General features: G+C 40.1%; 1 protein-coding gene across 1 annotated transcript in view; it reads right to left on the bottom strand.

Moving 5' to 3' along the window:
- Positions 1–19,139, bottom strand: part of KIAA1549L (KIAA1549 like) — a 105,162-nt gene extending 86,023 nt beyond the window's left edge. The window contains exons 1-5 of the mRNA XM_063289518.1: positions 18,370–19,139; positions 16,447–16,559; positions 12,998–13,217; positions 10,586–10,719; positions 7,545–7,707 (exon numbers count right to left, since the gene is read on the bottom strand). Coding sequence (XP_063145588.1) covers positions 7,545–7,707; positions 10,586–10,719; positions 12,998–13,217; positions 16,447–16,559; positions 18,370–19,099 — 1,360 coding nt within the window. The 5' untranslated portion in view covers positions 19,100–19,139. The remainder of the gene's footprint in view (positions 1–7,544; positions 7,708–10,585; positions 10,720–12,997; positions 13,218–16,446; positions 16,560–18,369) is intronic.
- Between the last annotated feature and the right edge of the window lie 2,281 nt (positions 19,140–21,420).

The raw sequence follows: 21,420 nt of genomic DNA on the forward strand, positions 1-21,420 counted from the left end.
GCGACTGTTTGCAAATATGACAGTAATTTAGAAATAATATTTTCCGACCATTGGGCACATTTACTACCAAATTTTGTGTGCCTGACAACAAAAGCTTTCAGTGATTAAGGTCTGGTCAGTTTCAGGCAGCAGCACCAGCTGGTGGGAGGGTTCTAATTAACTAATTACAGTCACAGAGCTAAGCTTGTTAACTTGTGGTTAGCACTTTCTAGGGAAGCACTGCACTGCACAGAAACACAGCTCAGGAAGAGATAGCCTCTTTAAGCAATCTTTCCACCCTGCAGGGGCAAAAAATGGGGAAAAGAAGAAGAAAATGGGTCGGGCATAAGACACTGTATGAGAGAACTTTAAATGAGACAGCAGCAACCAGTGATCTTTGCAGCATCTCTCTCTCTCTCGTGTTCAGTTAGCAACATTTCACTTCTGATTTAAAGAACAGATTGTGGTCACTAAACAAGGTGTATAGGCTAAACAACAGGCGTCCTCTGCAGCATCTCCACTTTATGAAACTCTTTCTGTATGGAGGTTCATGTAGCCCCTGCATTGTTAATATTCTGCCAAGGAATTAAAACTGTATTGTTCCTGTGAACTTTAACCCCTGGTTGACTGAGTGTCCTGTTCAGACTATGAAGCGGCCAGACAGTGTTATTATCAAAACCACTCTTTATTAATACAACTATTTACAATAATAAGTCCTTGTGATCAGTGAGGTAGACTGGTTCCGATCAAGACCACCCGGGTAACAACAGGAGAACCAGCAAGGTTACAGGAGAAGGCTGTGGCAAAACAGCTAGGCAGGATTCGCTGACTGGAGCTGGGAAACTGGAAGAAGCTAGGGCACGTGGCAAGACTGGAACTGGAGGCGAGTGTCCGCAATGTGAAACACCACCTGAACTAGGCTGATGCCTGGAAACTAAGCGAGACTGAGCTGGAACTACGGGGCAAGGCTTGGCTCTGAAGGCAGGAGTGGAATGAACTGGGTGACCCAGGCTGGACTGGGTACACTGGGCTGAAGGCTCAGGACAAGGCTGACAACTTGAAACAAGACTGGACTTGGCTGGAGACTCTGGGCTAGGCTGGAAGTGTCAGAGTCAAGCCTGCCTCTGACTCAGAAAGCGAAATCCCTTCTGAGTCAGAGGAGAAATAGAAACTTACCAAGCTGAAACCAGGAAAATGAAACTCTAAAAGGAGCCAGCAGCGCAGGAAGAGTCCAAGGCACTGATTGGCCAGGATTCGAGGGAGGATTTGAATCCTCCAATCAGTGCACGCCAACGACGGGCAGAAAAGCACGCAAAGGAGAAGGCAGCCCGAGTGGCTGCAGAAGGATCCAGGTGCGCGAAGGATCAGGATAAAAGGCAGATGAGCGAAGAGTGAGCTGTCGGAAACAACCGATCCTCCAAGCCTGCAGCTTCAGAGGAGGAGTCCCTACCTGCATCGGAGACAGCATCTGTTGTCGAAGAGGAATCAGCACCCTTGCTCCGCTCCGAAGAGGACTTGATGCCAGCTTCTGCCACCATCGAGGATTCTGGATTCACTGTGCCCAGCGATCTGGATTCACTGTGCCCAGCGATCACAGTCTTGCTTCCAACTGTGGAACTCCGTAATCTTCCTTGCAATGTCTGTGTGCCTTGAAACCACTCTGTGGTATGCCTTCAGCACAGTCCAATGGTGCCACGCGTGCTCAGCCTTGCTCTGGAGTTTCACACTTACCTTTTTGTTAAAACAGTTTCCCTGCCTTGCTCCAAGTCTCCACTCCAGAGAATCCAGCCTAGTCCAGGGCTTCCGGCCGAGTCCAGCCTTGCTCTGAGTTCCCAGCCTTGCTCCAAGTCTCCAGTCCAGAGAATTCAGCCCAGCCCAGGGCTTCCAGCCAAGTCCGGCCTTGCTCCTAGTTCCCAGCCTTGCTCCAAGTCTCCACTCCAGAGAATCCAGCCCAGTCCAGGGCTTCCAGCCGAATCTAGCATTGCTCTGAGTTCCTAGCCTTGCCCCAAGTCTTCAGTCCAGAGATTCCAGCCTAGTCTGGGGTATCCAACCAAGTCTAGCCTTGCCCCGAGTACCAGTCTTGCTTCATGTCTTCAACCCAGTCCAGAGTTTCTAGTCAAGTCCAGCCTTGTTCCCAGTTCCTAGTCCTGTGAAGTTCCAGTTGTTGCTTCCAGTACAACGCAAATCTCCAGTTATCCAGTGCCAGAGCAACTCGAGTACTGTTCCAGTTCAAGATCTGTTGCCTTCAGCTTCGTCAGCACCTTGCGTTCCAGTCTCTTCCAGCCTCCAGTTCCAGTTAGAAGTCCTGTTCCACTGCCTTAGTGTGGCCCAGTTGGGCTTGTTGAACCCAAGTCTTCATATATCAAGGACTTATTTATTGCAAATAGTTATTTAATAAAGAGTATTTTTGATATTACTCTGCCTGGTTGCATAGTCTGAACAGAACAGGAAGCTTGGCACACGACTAGGCTGGACTGAAAGTTCTGGATTAGGTAGGGAGCTCAAAACACGACTGGACTGGACTGCAGGTCCTGGACAAGGCTGAGAAACTGGAACAAGTTAAGTCTGAAGTTCCTGAACAATGCTGGGCAACCGAAGCACAGCTAGACTGGACTGGAGATCCTGGGCAAGACTGGAAGTTAGAAGCACAATGAAACTGGACTGGAGATACTAGACAAGGCTGGGAGCTTGGAGCATGACAAAACTGGACTGGAGATCCTGGGCAAGGCTGGAAGCTTGAAGCAAGGCTGGGAGCATGCCTGGAACACGCAGAATGGCGGCGGTGAGGTCCGAAGCTGGACGCAAGGCTGAGGTTGCTAGATTTGGCAGGGAGAAGATCCTCTGTGCCAGCGGGTGCAGGATACAGGTCCTCTACAATAGGAAGTGCAGGCACTGATTCCCCTCCGGCTACAGATGAGGTTTCCAACGCAGGTAACGACTCTTCCACTGGGGCTGCGAGCTCGAAGGATCGGTTGTCTCCGGCAGCTTGCTCTTCACGCATCTGCCTTTTAAGCTTGCTCTTCGCGCATCTGCCTTTTAAGCTTGCTCTTCGCGCATCTGCCTTTTATGCCAATCCCTTGCGTGCCTATTCCCTTCTGCAGACAATTGGGCTGCCTTCTCCTTCATGTGCTTTTCTACACATTGTTCCCGCGCACTGACTGGAGGATTCAAATCCTCCTCCAAAGACTGGCCAATCAGCATCTGTAACTTCTCCCACACTGCTGAGTCACTTCTGGGTTTTGCTTTCCCAGTTTCTGCCTGGTAAGTTTCTGTTTCCCTTCTGACTCAGAAAGCATTTCGTTTTCTGAGTCAGAAGCCGGCTGAAACCTCACACTATTCCCCCTCCCCAGGATCCCCCTCCCTCACATTTTTCAAGCCTCGTTTCAGGGGGTAATATAAATGGAACTGATGGACCTTTCTTGGGGCGTGCACATCTGAAGCCAACTCCCAAGAATTTTCTTCCACACCATACCCCTTCCATTCGATGAGGTATTGGAGATTCCCACGCCTCTTGCGAGAATCTAGAATCCTAGAGACTTCGTATTCTGGTTCCCCGCTGACATACAGTACATTCGGAAAGTATTCAGACCCCCTTCACTTTTTTCAATTTTGTTATGTTGCAGCCTGATACTATAGTTGTTCAGATTCATTTTTTTTTCTCATTAATCTACACTCAGTACCCCATAATGACAAAGTGAAAACAGAATTTTAGAAATGTCTGTAAATTTATTAAAAAGGAAAAACTGAAATATCACATGTACTTAAGTATTCAGACCCTTTACTCAGTACTTTGTTGAAGCACCTTTGGCAGCAATTAAAGCCTTGATTCTTTTTCAGTATGATGCGAAAAGCTTTGCACACCTGGATTGGGGGATTTTCTGCCATTCTTCTTTGCAAATCCTCTCAAGCTCAATCAGGTTGGATGGGGACCGTCGATGGACACCCATTTTCAGGTCTCTCCAGAGATGTTCAATAGGGTTCAAGTCAGGGCTCTGGCTGGGCCACTCTAGGACATTCACAGAGTTGTCCCTAAGCCATTCCTGTGTTGTCGTGGCTGTGTGCTTAGGATCGTTGTCATGTTGGAAGGTGAACCTTTGGCCCAGTCTGAGGTCCTGAGCACTATGGAACAGGTTTTCATTGAGGATATCTCTGTACTTTGCTCCATTCAGCTTTCCCTCAACCCTGACCAGTCTCCCAGTCCCTGCTGCTGAAAAACACCCCCACAGCATGATGCTGCCACCACCATGCTTCACTGTTGGGATTGTATTGGGCAGGTGATGAGCGGTACCTGGTGTCCTCCAGACATAACGTTTAGAATTGAGGCCAAACAGTTCAAGCTTGGTTTCATCAGACCAGAGAATCTTGTTCCTCACAGTCTGAGAGTACTTCAGGTGCTTTTTTGCGAACTCCAAGTGGGCTTCCATGTGTTTTGCACTGAGGAGATGCTTCTGTCTAGCCACTCTGCCATAAAGCCCAGCTTTGTGGAGGGCTGCAGTGATGGCTGTCCTTCTGGAACTTTGTCCCATCTCCACACAGAACCTCTGGAGCTCAGTCAGAGTGACCATCAGGTTCTTGGTCACCTCTCTTACTAAGGCTCTTCTCCCCTGATTGCTCAGTTTGGCTGGGTGACCAGCTGTTGGAAGAGTCCTGGTTGTGCCAAACTTCTTCCATTTGAGAATCATGGAGGCCACTGTGCTCTTGGGAACCTTCAGTGCAGCAGAAATAAGCCTGTCTCTGAGCTCTGCAGGCAGTTCCTCTGACCTCATGGCTTTTGCTCTGATACAGTATGCATTGTAAGCTGTGAGGCTTTCTATAGAGAGGTGTGTGCCTTTCCAAATCATGTCCAATCAATTTAATTTACCACAGGTGGACTCCAATCAAGGTGTAGAAGGAGCTCAGCAACAATCAAGAGAAATGGGAGGCACCTGAGCTAAATTTCAAGTGTTGTTGCAAAGGGTCTGAATACTTAAGTACATGTGATATTTCAGTTTTTCCTTTTTAATAAATTTACAGATATTTCTAAAATTCTGTTTTCACTTTGTCATTATGGGGTACTGAGTATAGATTAATGAGGGAAAAAAAATGAATCTGAACAACTATAGTATCAGGCTGCAACATAACAAAATTGAAAAAAGTGAAGAGGGTCTGAATACTTTCCAAATGCACTGTAGATGGGAGGTAGGACAGGCCCGGAGGTTCTCAGCGGACTCGGAGGTACGGAGGGAACCAAGAAGGACCAATGAAATACTGGGTATATTTTCATATGTCTGGGTGAGGCGGAAAGCCACAGGATGATTGCTTCGATGGGAAATGGCCCCACAAATTTGTGGTCTCATTTCTTAGAAGGGCGTGCTGAAGGCAGATTTCGAGCCGATAATCAAACGTAATCTCCTCCTGCCAATCTGTTGCCTTCCTTTTGGTGACGATCAGCAAATCTTTTATAATTGTCCTTGGCTTGATTCAGCTGATCCTACTGTGTGAAAGCATCTATCTTGGGGTTTAATTTATTTTGTGGTGGTTGTTTTTCTTTGTTGCTATATACCACATAGAGCCCTTCAATATTGGGGCAGGTTATAATATGCAAACAAACAAACAAACAAGTCTTCTCCAAACTGGTACCACCCATATATTTTGGCCATGCTGGGGATGTTGAAAATTGCAATCCAGATTGGTTAAAACTGATGTACACAATCAACAGTCCCATTATTTATATGTGAGTAAATATGCATATCCACACAAATAATATGTCCAAAATAAATACTAATGTATTAATTAATATATTAATGCAGCATTAATAGCATTTTAATTTAAGAGACATGTACACTGATTTGCCAACATTCACATATGCCATGTAGGAACAAACCAATTTTTTGAACCAACAATTCTCAGAAATAAATTTCATTGCAATTTTACTCTATTTCTGATTTTTTAAACTGTCTATTAAGGAGATTTTACAATCTAACAGAAAATGACCTAGTCTGGAAATGCTCAGCGCATTTACCCAATAAATTAAAATTATACAGTAGCACATTAATAGACTCTTTCTAAATTAATATTTACAGAAGAGAAATCATGAACCTTGAATGCTCTGCAGATTTACTAGACAACATAGCAAAGAAGCAAAAAATGCAAATAATTCTGTGAAAAAACAGGAGAGGCCTGCAATATAACGAAGAGAAACATGAAAAGGTTAAATTTCTGAAAGATTCTTCCTCAGTGCCATGATTAAGCTAAAACCACTCTTGCATTTTTAAAACCCTGTTTATTATTCTCTCTACTTCATGTTACATTGAAAGTAGCCATGAAGTTATACATCACAGAATTTTGCATGAGGCCTCTTAAGATGTGGTGACTTGCATACTTTGCAATAAAGAAAAACCAGCATTTGTGTAATACCACTCACATGCTTATCTGGAGTTCAACAAATGCAGTCCCTAAGCAATATTCATTCCCAGTTCACCTGTTCCAAAAACATTTGGTTTCCTGATTTCCTTTTCACTCTTTCCCAATACTCTGTAACTGCTTTCTTTCCTTCTATGCCTTTTACCAGTTTTTTTTACTGTCTCTCCATCTGATTCTGCCCCATCCCTCTGTGCTTATACACTGCCTCCACTCCTCCTAACTCACTTTGATGCTCCTTTTTTTACCTATTTTTCTCTGCTTCATTTCTTACCTGCACTGTTGATTCTAGCTTATTTTGAGCCATTCAATTCCAAAAGAAAGAAAAAAATGCATTGAGCTTTTTTTTCTTCAGTAGATGGAGCTACGATAGGACTGAGAAAAAGTGACTGGTCCAAGGTCATCCAGCTGTCTTTGTGCCTAAGGCAGGACTAGAACTTAACCACTACTAGGCATCAGGCTAGAAACCAGGAGACTGTGAAGGAGACAATGGCAAACCACTTCTAAAAAACATTGCCAAGAAAACTGCAGTGACTTGTCCAGGCAATCTCTGAGAATCGGACATAACTGAATGGATTAAAAAAAACACTCACTTGATTAGGGTTTACATATTGTTTTAAATCATACTGCTCAATGTTTATAAAAATTGGTTGCCATGACATACTTTGGAAGCCAGTTCTGTAGACTGGTACTACTGAATTTTATGAAGCCCCTTCAGCCTTTCTTCTCAGGTGCTTTAAACACAGATTTTCCCCATATTCCCTTTTTAGGAAAGATAGTTGGCAAAGTAAGTTAAGGGAGCACTAGTTATCTGAAGCAAGGTAAAACAGTGTTTCTTTAATAATGATGGAAATATTTCCAAATAGCCTGTCGGTTACTAATAAAGATGTTCTTGACCTGAACTCACCTCTTAGTGACTTTTTGGTTCTGTCCATGTAGTTTTTTGAGGCAGCATATGGAAATGGTTTGCTTCTTTTCCCAGAATACTTTTTTAACAATCTAGCCTGCAACCCCAGTATTTGCTAATGGTCTCCCTTTGAGGGACAAATGTGGTCTCACCCTCCTTGGCTTTATGGGATCAGCCAAGGCCAGCAAGGGACTATCACCTCCCACAGGCTCATTCAAGATGAATGATTAGCAAGCATTAAGAAAATGTAAAGTCTTACCTTCAGCAATAGTTAAAGGTGGGTAAGTGAGATAGAATCCCACCAGTTCTGCTGAAAGCTGATTAAGTAGGTTGCTTGACACTGTGCCATTTAAGACTGTACTTTCATTCCACACCACATAAAACAGAGTGACAGCCTGAGAAACATTTGATGTGTTCAGGATCTGGGGAAAAAAAAACCAATTACAGTAGAGAAAGCAGGGATAGATTCATTTTGGTTTACTGCTATTTCCATGTATTATCCTATTAATGCAAACATCTAAGGGTAAATGTTAATCATGCCATTATTGTAAAAGATACATGCTCCTGGGTATGGGTATTCTTACTCTTTGGATAAACAATCCAACCAAACACAGGCAGGAGAAAAAAAGGATTTCTACTTCAAAAACAAGAACCCATCTTGGAAGCACATCCTTTATGTGCATATGTTGGGTCATTTGGATGCCTGTAGGTATGTAAGAAAATGGTAATGTTTCTATTATCATATTTGGTTCTGCTCCATTTTAAATTTTAAGAATTGAACATTCAAAACATTCAAATCCCATTGATTCTTATAGTTTTTCTCACCCATCTACTTTGTAGGGCTGTCAATTGTGCAAATTATAAACAATACTGGTGGGGGTAACCCTACAGATTTCATACTATGGAGAGTAGAATTGAGAAAGAAGGGAATGGGTGGGAGAAGTAAAAATGGCATACTCCATGGATAGGTGAGACAATATTTCATTTCAGAGATTTCTTCCATTAGAAAGGGAGTAGAGAAAATTCAAATGGGAAATGTGTCTTGTCTTTATAGTAATGCCATTTTCAACAGAGTAATATTATGCCCACAAAGTTTCCCACATGCTTTCAGTGTATATTGTGCAGGTCTAATTGCACTGACCTGCAGCAAACATCTGGGGCAGACAAGACTGCCATCCTTTTTTGATGCTCAAAGAAGAAGCAAAAGAGCACCCAAAACTCTTCCTCATTTCTATTATTTTAAAAGTGCCAAAAATATGCTGGGCACCGTGCATGAATTAAAGAAACTGAACAGATCTTGCTTACACGCACATTCTAAATGTAAGAAAACTCGAACAGATTTAACACTATGAGATAAAGATATCATCTATGATAGGAAGATGCTATTACAAGATTCTGTACTGATGGCCAAAAATACCGTAAGGGAGGAATAGACTGGTATCAGGGCAAATCACTCTGTGCTTGTCCACTGCTGGCTTCTTTTTCCTATTTGCTTTGAGGGTCTGTTACACTAAGAACAGTTTAATTATAAAACAAAAGTAACATAAATGATACCAAAAGGTGTTAAAAGTACAAATTGATAATGATATACAGGAGATCACATTACTCATATAAAAAGTTATTCAAATGCCAAATAAATTATTTCCTGTTCTGAGCACAAGTTTTTTTCTTAACACAATTACAAGGTTCATACTCTTTCTACACAAGGTAAACAGTTCATACCTGCTGCCAGTCAAGCTTATCAAGCCAAAATTTTGACACTTCTTTCTTCTGGCATGCCCCTATGGATTTCTGCCTTGACTACTCTACTAGAAAGGATCCTAACTAATTTTCTTCAGATTTTTACCACCCAGTGTGTAGAATACAACTACATACCTGGAAGTGAGTATACAATTAACTGAATGTAAAACTTGGAAAAATGTTTGAAAGATTATTGTTTGCATTCTGCTATTGCTCCATCTAGTAACCCACATTGCTCTCTGATTCTTTCATCAATCAGTAGATGGTTACTATTATTTATTTACTTTTATTTATTTTTCAAATTTCTATCACCGCCCAACTCTCCCAAAAAGGGGACTCTGGGCGGTTATGATGATGCATTTATATATATAGCTGTTAGTTACAGCTTTTAAAATATTTAGCTATCCATAAAATAAAGGGTAACTGGTTTAGCTTTACAGCATCTGAGAAATGCAGCCATAAGTTTTACTCTCTGCTATTCTTAACTAACCTTTCAATAATAACTAAAAATAAGGGGCTAAGACCCCTTATTTGTACACCTTAACTGCTTTCAAATGCAGAATCATATTATACTCACTTTAATTGCTGCCCTCTGCTTCATGAACTGGCCAGTTAAAACAATTCTATTGTTTTTGCAGACACTGAAGAGGATTTTGGTCCCCATGTTCTCTTTCTGATTTGTATAGGGAGACCAGTTTAAGATGAATTCTGTCGTTGCTAATTACTACATGTGGGAGTCCTACAAGAATGTACTGTAGTTTGCTTGCTTGCTAGCTAGCTTGTTTATTTATTTAAAACGTTTATACACTGCCCACCTTGTGGAACACAACTCTGGGAGGCTAACAAGTAATAAAAACACAAACAAGGAAAGAAAACCAAGAAGATCAAGAAAAACCAGGCATCCAATCCATCAATAACACTCATTCCACAGAAGTCTCTGTTTCTATTTATTTAGAAACTCATAATTTTTACTTCAATAAACATCCATTATTAAAGAAGTTTATTTCTCAATCCCCTATTTATCTAAAACTGGGGAGGACTTGCCCTTCACCCAGATAGATATTTAGCAAGTAATTCTACAGAAGATTTATTTGTAAAAAATATTCAGTACTTTTAACATGCTGAGAGTGGCAGTGTAGTATAGTGGTTTAGGGCAAGGAAGGGAGACCACCCTCAACCATGAAATCTCACAGAGTAACTTTGGGCTGGTCATACTCTCTCAGCCCAACCTAACACAGAGTTGCTGTGGGGAAAAATAAGAAGAGGGAGCATTATGCATGCTGCCTTGAGCTCCTGTACCAAAGAAAAAGGCAGGATATACAGTAAATCTAATAAATAAATAATGATAATAAATGAATGATAATGAAATAAATGAATAATAAATGACAACTAAGCCATCATATGACTCATGAATTTTCTCCTGATAAATGGTAATTATAAAGTATATTTATAAGCAGTATATTCCAATGTATACTGGTAACAATATGATCAAAATAAGCCTTGCAAAAAATCATCATCTGTAATGCACAGTAATAGTTTGATAAATATAAGAACTTTTACCTGAACACTTAACTTGCTAGTGGTATTCAAGGTTTTCCTCTCAGCATCTTGAAATGCTTTCTGCAATCTCTGTTCCATAGTCTGAACAAATCTGCATGACTGTATGTTGTCTGACTGATCCACAAACTGCAATTCTAGATGAAGAAGACCCATTGCATTTAGTGAATATATATTTTCTTTTTGCCTTGTCAAAACCTGTAACTGTACACATACTGTACCTAAAAGAATAAAGTTTCCTTCAAGTCAAAATCAAAGTCAAAGTCAAGTCAAAGTCTACTCCTGGTGACTTCATGGACATAAATAGGTAGTTTTCTTGTAACAGTACAGAAGTACAGGTAGTCCTCACTTAACAACAGTAATTAGGACTGAAATTTCCATCACTAAGCAATGCAGTCATAAAGCAAGATGTCATGTGACTGCACTGCTTAGCAACGGCAATCGTGGCAATTCCTCCTGCCGTCATTAAGTGAATTTTACTGGTTGTTAGCTGAGTACCCACCCCAATCCAAGCCATTCTGGGCTTGGTCCCTCCCAGCCCCAAACCGCAGTTAAGTAAGTGACTGCCTTCAACTCCCCCCACCCGCCTATCCCCCCCACCTCTGCCATTTTGGCCACCCAGCACCCTGTCTTGCAGGGCAGCAAGCAGACCCAGAACCACATGGCTCTGGGGCTGCAAGAAGCACAAAACTGCAACCGCCCCAGGCCAGCCACGTGAAGCCACCCCGGGAAGCTCCAGCCGCCCCAGCCCAGCCATTCCAACCTGCCCCAGGAGGCTCCAGATGCCCCAGCCTGCATTCATTCACCCAGCTGCCTCCTCTCCCAGTTCACCGCACCAACCTTTCACCTTTTTCGCCCAGCTGCCGCAAGCAAAGCAGAAGCACCTTTCTGCCTTTGCAGTCTCCTTTTCAGACCCAGCTTCTCCAGCAAACGTTTCCTCCACATGGCTCCCTTTGGAACACTGTCTTTGGAAAGCTGCACTCTCTTCTCAGAGCTTAATAGACTTAAAAGACTTTGAAAGCTCTGAGAAGAGAGGGCAAGGTTGCTGCAGGGAACTGGGAGTGAAGGCAGCTGGGCGAATGAATGCAGGCTAGGGCAGCTCAAGCTTCCTGGAGCGGCTGGGCTGGGACAGCTGCAGTTTTGTGCTGTGCTGTGGCTCAGGACCTTCTTGCAGTCCCAGAGCCACACGGTTCTGGGTCTGCTTGAGGCCCCACAAGGCAGGGTGCAGGGCTTCCAAAAGGGCAGAGATGGGGGGAGATAGGCAGGTGGGGAGAGTTGAAGCACCTCTGCAGTCCTAAGTGTGGGCAGGCTGTCAAGCACCCGAATTTTGATCACATGTCCATGGGGGCGCTGCGATGGTTGTAATTTTGTGAACAGGCCATAAATCCATTTTTTCAGCACCATCGTAATTTCAAATGGTTGCTGAATGAATGGTTATTAAGTGAGGACTACCTGTAGTTTGCCATTTCCTTCTAGGATTATTTTTACTTCCCTCTCTAGCCTACAGCATGATATTCTATGGAGATTTCCCAACCACACTTAGCTTCCAAGCCCAGACAAGGTCAGCCACATAACTGCCACCTATTAAGACACACTCACACTAATTGGGATTAAGCCCACTGAATTCAAAACTACTTCTAAACAAACATGCACAAAATTCACTGCACATGATTTCATAATCTGGAATTAAAATAGAGCATTAAATATATAGTACAAGTACTCCTCACTTAGCAACCATCCATTCAGTGACTGTTTGAAGTTATGGCAGCACTGAACAAATGGTAGTTACAGCTGGTCCTCAAAGTTCTGGCCATTGCAGCACCCCAACTTTTGACTCCGATGTCGCAGGTAGCCGCAGTCACATGATCACCATTTGCGACCTTCCCTGCTGGCTTCTGACAAGCAAAGTCAATGGGGAAGCCAGCAGGGAAGGTCACAAGTTGCTCCTCCTTTTTCTCCTACCTGCAGCACCCCACACCTGAGCCAACTTCTCCCTGGCCCCAGCCTCCCATGACTCATGCACAGCCTGCCCCAACCCTCCCAGACCTATTATTTTAAAACAAATTTAAGCAAATTCTATTAGTTAATTCATTATTACAATGCAATTAGCTAATTTTATCTAAATTAAACACCACTCTCTTAATTTTCAAGGGGCAGATTGACTCAATTGCTCTCAAATACCATCTGACAGAGTAACAAGCCTTAAACAGGGAAGGGAGGAATCCCCACTTCTCATACATTTCAACTACTGGTGCGCAATCTATCTTTTGGGCCAAATTTAGTTCCCTACTCCAATTTAGAAGAATCTGGGATGTACAAAGACCCTTTTATTTCCTGTTCTTATCACTGAAATTATAGCTGTACTAACAGATATAACACTATGACCTCAGAGATTGCACATTAGAGACGACTTGCCTGTTTTCAGCTGAAAATGGTAAGCTGGCAGTGGGTTCCATGGCAAGGCTAACACAGCAACAGAATGAAGATTTGGCACATGTTTCCTAATATCTAAAGTGGCATTAGTAACACCATAAGCAATTAGCATTTCGATAACCACAGTGGGTATGAAAACCAGTCTGTCCTGAGTAACATAGTAACCAACTGTCACGTTGTTTGACTGTTCCAGAATTTCTACCTGAAAAAAAAAAGCAGATGGAAGAATGGCATTTCATCTTCTTCACAAATGATAGTTTTGATTCAGATCACTCAGAGAACTGCATTACTCTTCTGTTCAATGAAGTAAAAACATTAAACTGCTAGTCTCAAAGAAATGATGAAGACAAAATTGCCCCTTCAATAAAATTATGAGTAATTAAAAATGTTTTCTTAAATTAGCAGACTCACTGAAAAATGAGTATAAAGTGAAAACAACTTGGCCTTATGGTGACCTGTCTTACTTTAAATGGCTATACTCTTTGTTGACTAACTCAATATTCATTATTCCTTTATTATTAAACTATACCCAGTTACACTATCTTGGAAAAATGCAAGCTGCTATAGCAAAATATATATGACGAGTTCCTTATTCCATTTGCAAATATGAAGTAAGAGCTTGCCTTACAAGACAGTGGAACATTTTTTCTGATATATAATGGAATATTAACTATGCAGTCCACAAATCAATTCAAACTATCATTCCTCTATAATAAAGGAAAAGCAGCAATGGAAGGGATTTCAAAGCCAAGCCTTATACAGTAGTCACTTCCTCCTCATTGAAAACAGTGCTGGCTTGGACAACACCATCTTCTCTGGGGCCAGATCAAAGTAAATTAATACTAAAACAATGGATTTTAGATCTAGAAGGTCACTTTGAACTTTGCCATTTGCCCCTGTGATATATCTACAAATAACCAACTTCCAGATTTCAAACCAGCTCCATATCTCTATCAAATTTCAGCATCCAAATCTAAAAGAGCTCTAACTCTGGCCCATTTCAATGCTCTCCTCACAGCAGTTTTGGATTGATTACTCTTCTCTAGATAAGAGAATTCCTGGTCACTCTGACATGTTTGATTTGTGCTATGTACTCAATCATAATAATTTTATCTCCTAAAATGTTGCAAAATTCTGTTATATCACCTGTGAACTCTGCCACAGATGGTCAGCAATTGTCAGTGATTGTAATTTTGGCTGCTTATTTTCAAGACTGACTAATCCATTCATTCATGGCTGTTAGAGCTAATAGATTAGATGAAGATTATGCCTGTAAATGTTATTACTGGTTGTTTATTTCTATAAGTTTACCAACAGGCATCTCTTCATCCCATATCCCATCCCTTATCTATAAGCAAATCCATAAAACACCAATTTTTCAATCGTAGTGTCAGCAAAAAGTCCATAAAGGGTTGCTAGAATTTTGTAAAAAAAAAAAAAAAGTCTTATTTTAACCTTGATCAAATATACCAACTTTATATTCCTCCCTTTTACTTCTAACAGTCTTAATCTTTAATTCAATCAAATACTGTCATAGGATTTGACTCTCTTCAATTCTTCTTTATCCCATCACACAGATTTCTTCAAGGCTTCAATAAACCTCTTTTGCACATCCAGTAAAAAAACATTTTCCAGGTCACTCTCTTGGTTTATCATTTATATTTCCCTTTTAATTTTCAAAATTTCAGCCAGTTTCTTTTGTATATCCAGTAAAGAGTCCTTTTCCAAATCATTCTCTTGGCCTGTCATTTGTAGTTCCACTTTCAGTACTTTCTCTGTTTTGTCAGATAAAATTTGTTTCACATCTGTCATTCCTTCATTAACGTATTTTGGACATAGTCCATCCATAGAAGCAGACATCATTATTGACAGTATTGATATTGTAATTACTAATTTCTGGCTCCATTCTTCAAAGATCTCCTTTAATGTTTCCGATGTTGAAACATTTATGTCATTTTGTAAGTCCCAATATTAACTGATAACAAGAACAGGCTTGTTTTTCTTTTCCTTCTGCTTAGAATTTTTAGTCCCCTGTAGTGTCCCATTTCTAAAAACATAAAGTAACTTATCTTTGTTATGATGTACAATAGCCATGTTTCCCACAAGAAGCTATTTATTTTTATAGTTAATTCCAACATCTTATAGTAAAAGTCAATATTCCAAATTTGTCTGGACCCTTAATCCATTTATAACTTTCTTAGATCAAAATCTTATTTAGCTTTTTTGCTGTTTATTTCAAATTCTTTAAGTTCTTAAGCTTATAATTAATTTTTCTTTTATTCAGAGTTGAAGATAAACTCACCTGATGACTTTTCAAACTTGTCATTCCAAAGGTCTCTAATAGCTTTAAGACAGTTAATAGGCAATGGCTGATCCCTTCCTTTCCCAGTGCTCAAACCTGCAGAAAACCGCTGTCCTGTGGTCTCCTTGTGAGGAGCGGCCATCCAGAGCACATGTGGGTGATCTCCCATACTCTCCTTATATGGAGAGATTCTGAAAAACCGGTCTACTCACCGTTTCCTTGGTCTTTGCCGCAGTCGGCTCCGCTTTTGCGGACATATCTTCAGTTTGCCATACTAACACCAGAAGTCCCAATTGTTTTCATTTTTTTCAACCACAATTGCTTATCTTATTGATAGAAAACACTGTGGTTTCTAATTTGGATGACAAATCTAAATATGATCCTTTTGCCTTCCCTCCATTATTTCCTTTCTTGTTGGTATTTGTAAAAATATGCTTTCCTTAGAACTATATCCAGAATCTGTTGGTCTATATTAAACTTCTCCTTCCAGGTGCTAATGTAATAGATTGTAGAGTTCTGTTTCCAGTAGTACTTATAATCTATGTAACTTTATTCTAAGTAATTAATTTAGGCAGAAACTAATCTGGCCACTCAACCTCTTCCCACAAAAAAAAATTGCTCTGTTCAGAAGGAATACTTAAGTTGCAGAAACCAAAATATTACACAAGCTAGAGAACAGTTTAACAACAGTAATAGTTCTTTATTGGATCTCCTTGAATATACTAAAACTAAATTTGGTATGCTGTTCCCTTTCTTCAGATTGATTTATTGCCTCTCCCACAAGTTAACTGACCTTTCCAACAAGCTAGCTGAAAATATGTCTAAAATAATAGAAGTCCCATCCCAATGGATTGACTTCCATGTTCCATTCTAGACACTGCATTTTCAAATGACATAAAGTGCTCACTGCAAACTGCCCAGATTTTTCAATCTTAATAATAAAAGCTCCTGCTCTGCTCTGCCTAAAATCAAGAAAATATATTTAAAAGAAACTGGTAAATGAAAGTAGTTTGTTTTCATATTTATAACTCACAATTCCACCAATTCTATAAATTTCACAAACATGCTAAAAAGAACCCTGAGCCTGTGTTCTTAATCTGATTATAAAACAGAGACAAAACTTGCTTACTTGAGCATTGACATTTTGATTGAAAGCTTGTCGCAATGCCAGGGTGAGACCTTTAGTGACATTTTGCTTTAAGGAGCCACTCAGCAGCAGTCTTCTTGTATTCAGAAACAATACTAGAATGTAAACATGTATATTTATTTACAACTGCCCTTTGTTCATTTACTCAGTATTTTTTTTACAAATCATAATGGCTGGCCATATTAGTTATAAACAAGCTGAATTCTGCTAGGGAATTTACATTCAGTACTGAAAACCTGAGCTCAAGTAAAGATGATTATTTACAGTTAAATACCATGATTTGTTAGTTATTTAAACCCACAAAGGCAAACTGTGTCATCATAACCATGGCATAATTAAATCATTATAAATCCCTATTGATAACCATTTCTCAGAGAAATATTTCTAGCCTACAAGAATCTGTAACTTCTCATAAAATTTCCTAATTTGTTACTTGATGACAAAGTCTTCTCTCCTTATTTTGGCATTTTAATAAAATTAGCTTTTATATGTGATCTCAATTTTGCAATTGTTCTGGATCCATGTACAGTACATCTAATGCTCTCATGAATAGAATATCTGGTGTTGTGACCTCAGAACAACCTCTCCTATCCTGGAATTCTCCAAATGTACTGCAACTCTCAGAAATTTAGGAGCCAGCTTGAGAAAGACTGCCTTGGAGGAAGAAGAGGACAATACTGCTTGTCCTTGAATACACAGAGGAATGAAGCAGACCTTGATATTGCCAGCACCTTAGAAAATACCATTTGTGGAATCCGGCGGTTCAGGAAATCAATGTTCCCTAGCTGGTCCCATCCTTTATCTCCAGGCATAGATTATCCACAGGAACAGAAGTAATAGTATGTTCAAATAGAAGCCTAGAATCAAAGACACAATTTCCCATCTAGAAACACAATGTTCCCAATTCCCAAATCCTACCCATAATCATGGGAAGGCATGCTTCTCATACAGTCCAAATCAGGGTCTTCCTATACATTAGGAAGGTATAAGAGTTCTGGCAAGTTCAGAACCAGACAGACTAGACTAAATAGGGACAGATGAAAACTGTTCCTTGAACAAGGAGGCCTCAAGTCCCCTGCACCACATGGGTGGGAGAAGAGTCAGAAAGACCAAATATTGAATTTACTAAAAAATAAGGCTTACATTTGCTGGAGCTTATTCTTGACTGCTTCTATAATTCTTAGAATAAACTTACTTATTAAAGACCTGTGTCCTTGAATCCTTGTCAGTAGATTCCAGGTCTAGTATCAGCTAGAAGGCTAATGGTAGGTATGAGGCAATAACATCAGTTATAAAGCTCCTAAGACTGATTAATGAACCAGCACATTATCCCACATGTGCTTGTGACATCTCTGCTGGATAGGTCCCTTTCTATCTGATCCAATGAGGGCAACCTGTGGCCACAAGTCACCTTTTTGCATCCCCTGGAAAACAGTTTCCTGCTATTTTGAGGTGAGAATGTGAAGAAAATTGTAAGGGAATCTTTAAAACGAGTGTATCAGAATTAGAAAAAGACTCCCAAAACCTAGCTCTTCCTACATGTATACGGACCTACCCTTCCTGCAGTCCTTGGCCTCAAAATGTGGCCCTTAACCATTACATGATGGTCCACCCATGTAATACACCACGATTCTCAATCTACTAGATAGCTCTTGGCCTCGAGATTAAGCAGAATTTTTAGCCATCCAGCATTAGTGGAAACATGACTAGTTTTAGAACTGTTGTATAAGAACCTTGAGCTATACAGTGTAAAAAACCAAAAAGCATGCTATCTGTCCACCCAATCAGTTACCCTTTTCACTTACTACACTAATTAAAAAAATAACTGAAATTAATATTACACTTTCATAATCATAATCAAAATCAAAATCAGTATCTAGCACCCAAATGTACACATATTCATACCTGTCTTAACAAGCAGGTTTCTGGACAGCTGGCATTCCAAAGGGAGAACTGTTGTCACATTAACAAAAGCTGCAGTTGACACTGATGCAGTAACAGCAACAGAAGCATTTTCAGCAGGTGTAGGGAGAAGTCTAGCTGTTTTCGCTGATGCTGTAATAGATGTCAAAGCTGCTGTCATTGTCAATGGGTATGCAGTTGATGTTTTAGTGATGTCTGTGGATTTCTTGGTGTCAAGTAAAGTTTCAGTTTGTCTTGGTGCATGTGTTGTGGGCACTGCTACTGTACTAAATTTCTGAATTGGGGATGAATTAGTGATATATACAGGTACTGTAGAATCATCCCTTGATACAACTGGAAAGTTTACATGTGTTAGTACTGGGCTTAAAGTTGGTGCCATTTTTGTGACAGTGTTATTTTTTGCTAATGTTGATTTTAACGTGCTTAATGCCATCACAGATGGTAAATTGTCAGTGCTCAGTGAGAACAAGGATGAAGTCAGCATTGGTGATGTTGGAGCTGATTTTCCTTTAACTGGTGATGCTTCTGAAGTTGCTAGAGATGGTACTACACCAGGAGACACAGACGGTAACACTGTAATGACAGAATGAGTAAAGTTGATTGTTGGCAACAAAGAAGTTAGTTGCGTTCGTGATGCATGGATAGAAGTTATGATAGCTGCAAAAGTGGTATGTGTTTGCAATGGAGTGATTGTAGTGACCTCATTTGGCATTTTAACTGTACCCTGGGTATTATTTGTATCATTTGTATACAACGTTCCTGTAGTTAATGCTGTAGATGGTTTGCTCAATTGATTATGTGTTTCTGAGTTAAACTTATTTACAAACTCTGTTGCTTTTCTCAAAGTTGAGTATTCTTCAGTGACATTTAATGTTGGCACTGAGCTTACTACTGGGATAGGAGGAACTGTTGCTTTTTCATTACTAATAGCACTAATTTCATTATTTACTGGAACAGTTAATTTAGCAATGAAATGAGAAGCCAATGAAAATGGAAGTGATGTATAAAAGATGTCTGTCGATGCAAAGAGCTTTTCAGGATTAGTTGTCTGAGGTTTGGGTGTTGCGTGGATTTTGTCAGAAGAAACAAACACCCATGAGTGAGAATGTGTTGACAAAGTTGTAGAAAACATATCCAGATTAGATGTTCTAGTATTAGTAGCTGTGAAATCTTTAGATGTAGAATGGGACTGCTTTTCAGAGCCAGAAGTGAAATCAGTATTCCCAACTGTGAAATTTTCCATGGAACTTTGAGATGTATATATGTGTGGTTTTGATTGTAATGATGGCACTTCTGTGCTCTGTGATAGGGTGCTTTGGTTATCAAAAAAGGATGAATAAGGTGTTTCTATGGAAGATGAAGGCATGTTAAATTCTGAGAAACCTTTAGACTTCATTTTACTGAAAGGCAAAATTGAAACATGCTGAGCAGATGTTGCAGTTATATTAATGGATGATGATGCAGAACTGGAAGGCTTGTTATTTATGTAACTTGATTGCTCCAAGTCTGGAATCTTTGAATATGTTCTTTCTAAAGCTGTGTGACTTGAATAATCTTTTGTAGTTAGGACTATCTGGGCTCTTTTCTTTCCTGAAGACAGACTGCCATCAGTAGTGGACTGCCAATCTCTATTGCCCCAGGGAGGAACTAAAGTTTTATTTAACGTATCTAAGTTGCTTTTTGAAGTGGCATTCGATAGTACTAAGGCAAATGTTGCTGGGGTTTTCAAATGTTCTTCTGATGAAATAACTGAGGCCAACTCATAAATGTCTGAAGTTGCCACAGTGGTTTTGTAAGTTGTGTCAGCCATATGTGAATTTTCACGTATTTCAGCAGCAGAATTACTTAAAGGTGGTTGAGATAAATGTTTTGAATGTGAGACTGAAGTGATGAATGCCGCTGATTTTTTCTCTCGTTTTGTTAAACTAAGAGTTGAGTTTTGGTTTTTAGATTCTTTTAGCATTAGCTTTCTAGAATAATTAAGTGGAGATATAAATGTGGCAGTAGAGTGAGATTTTGAAATGTCTCTAAAAGAAATTGGCAAAGAAACTGGAAAAGCTGTAAGGGTTGTTCTTTCTTGTGAAAAAACATTCTGAAGCATTTTTTGCCATGGTGTTTGTTTGCTGACAGGAATTTTTAGAGCAAAGTTTGTGGACGGTGTCCCTAGGAACCAGTATGGAGGGATATTATTAGCACCAACAGTTGTGAGCATCGTAGAATCTTTTGTGAAAGACTGTTGTTGCAATAATCTCTCCACAGAAAAAATAGGAGGCGATATAGTAGCTTCATAATTTCTATCAGGAGTATCTTTTTTGAAAACCCAGGTTGATTCTGTGACATGAGAATTTGTTAAATTAATCTCTGAAACAACTTTAGGATTTGATGTTGAAACAGCAGAATGGGCTGCTAAGTAAAACGGCCAATTTGTCCTCATAATAAAGGAAGGAACCTCATCTGTTGAATAGGAGGCAGGAACAGTTGTCAGTGCTGGTATTTGTGCGAGTGCATTATCTTTTCTTATTGCTTCTGAAATAACTATAGCTAGCCCTGTTGAGGAAGACACACTAGTCAATAAATGAGAAAGTCTTTGACTTTCAGGAGATGTTAATGCTCTCTCTCTTGTAGAATTTGACAGTAGTGTAGAAGACACACCAGTAATGGTTTTTGATATTGAAGACAGAGTACCTGAGGTATGGAGAGCTGATGTAGAAATCCATGGACTTGTTTTCTTGCTTTTAAGAACTGGATATGATGTGGTTACAAAGATGCTACTTTTTTTCAGAGATGTCATGATATCCACTGGTTTACTTGTGAGCACTGTGGTAGAAGATGCTTTATGAATTAATCCAGAAAAAGAATTATTTTTTCTAAAAGTTAGTGCAGCTATCTGAGTAGGTAATACATGAAGAAACTGACTGGGTATTAATGCATGGAAAGCAAATGGATGCCATTTCCTATTCCTTGGATCTCTCTCTCTCTCGGTAGTTTCTATGGGATGCTTATTAATCAATCCAAAATTATAACTAAAGGAGG

This window comes from Candoia aspera, chromosome 1 (genome assembly GCF_035149785.1).
Source record: "Candoia aspera isolate rCanAsp1 chromosome 1, rCanAsp1.hap2, whole genome shotgun sequence".
NCBI classification, from domain to species: domain Eukaryota; kingdom Metazoa; phylum Chordata; class Lepidosauria; order Squamata; family Boidae; genus Candoia; species Candoia aspera.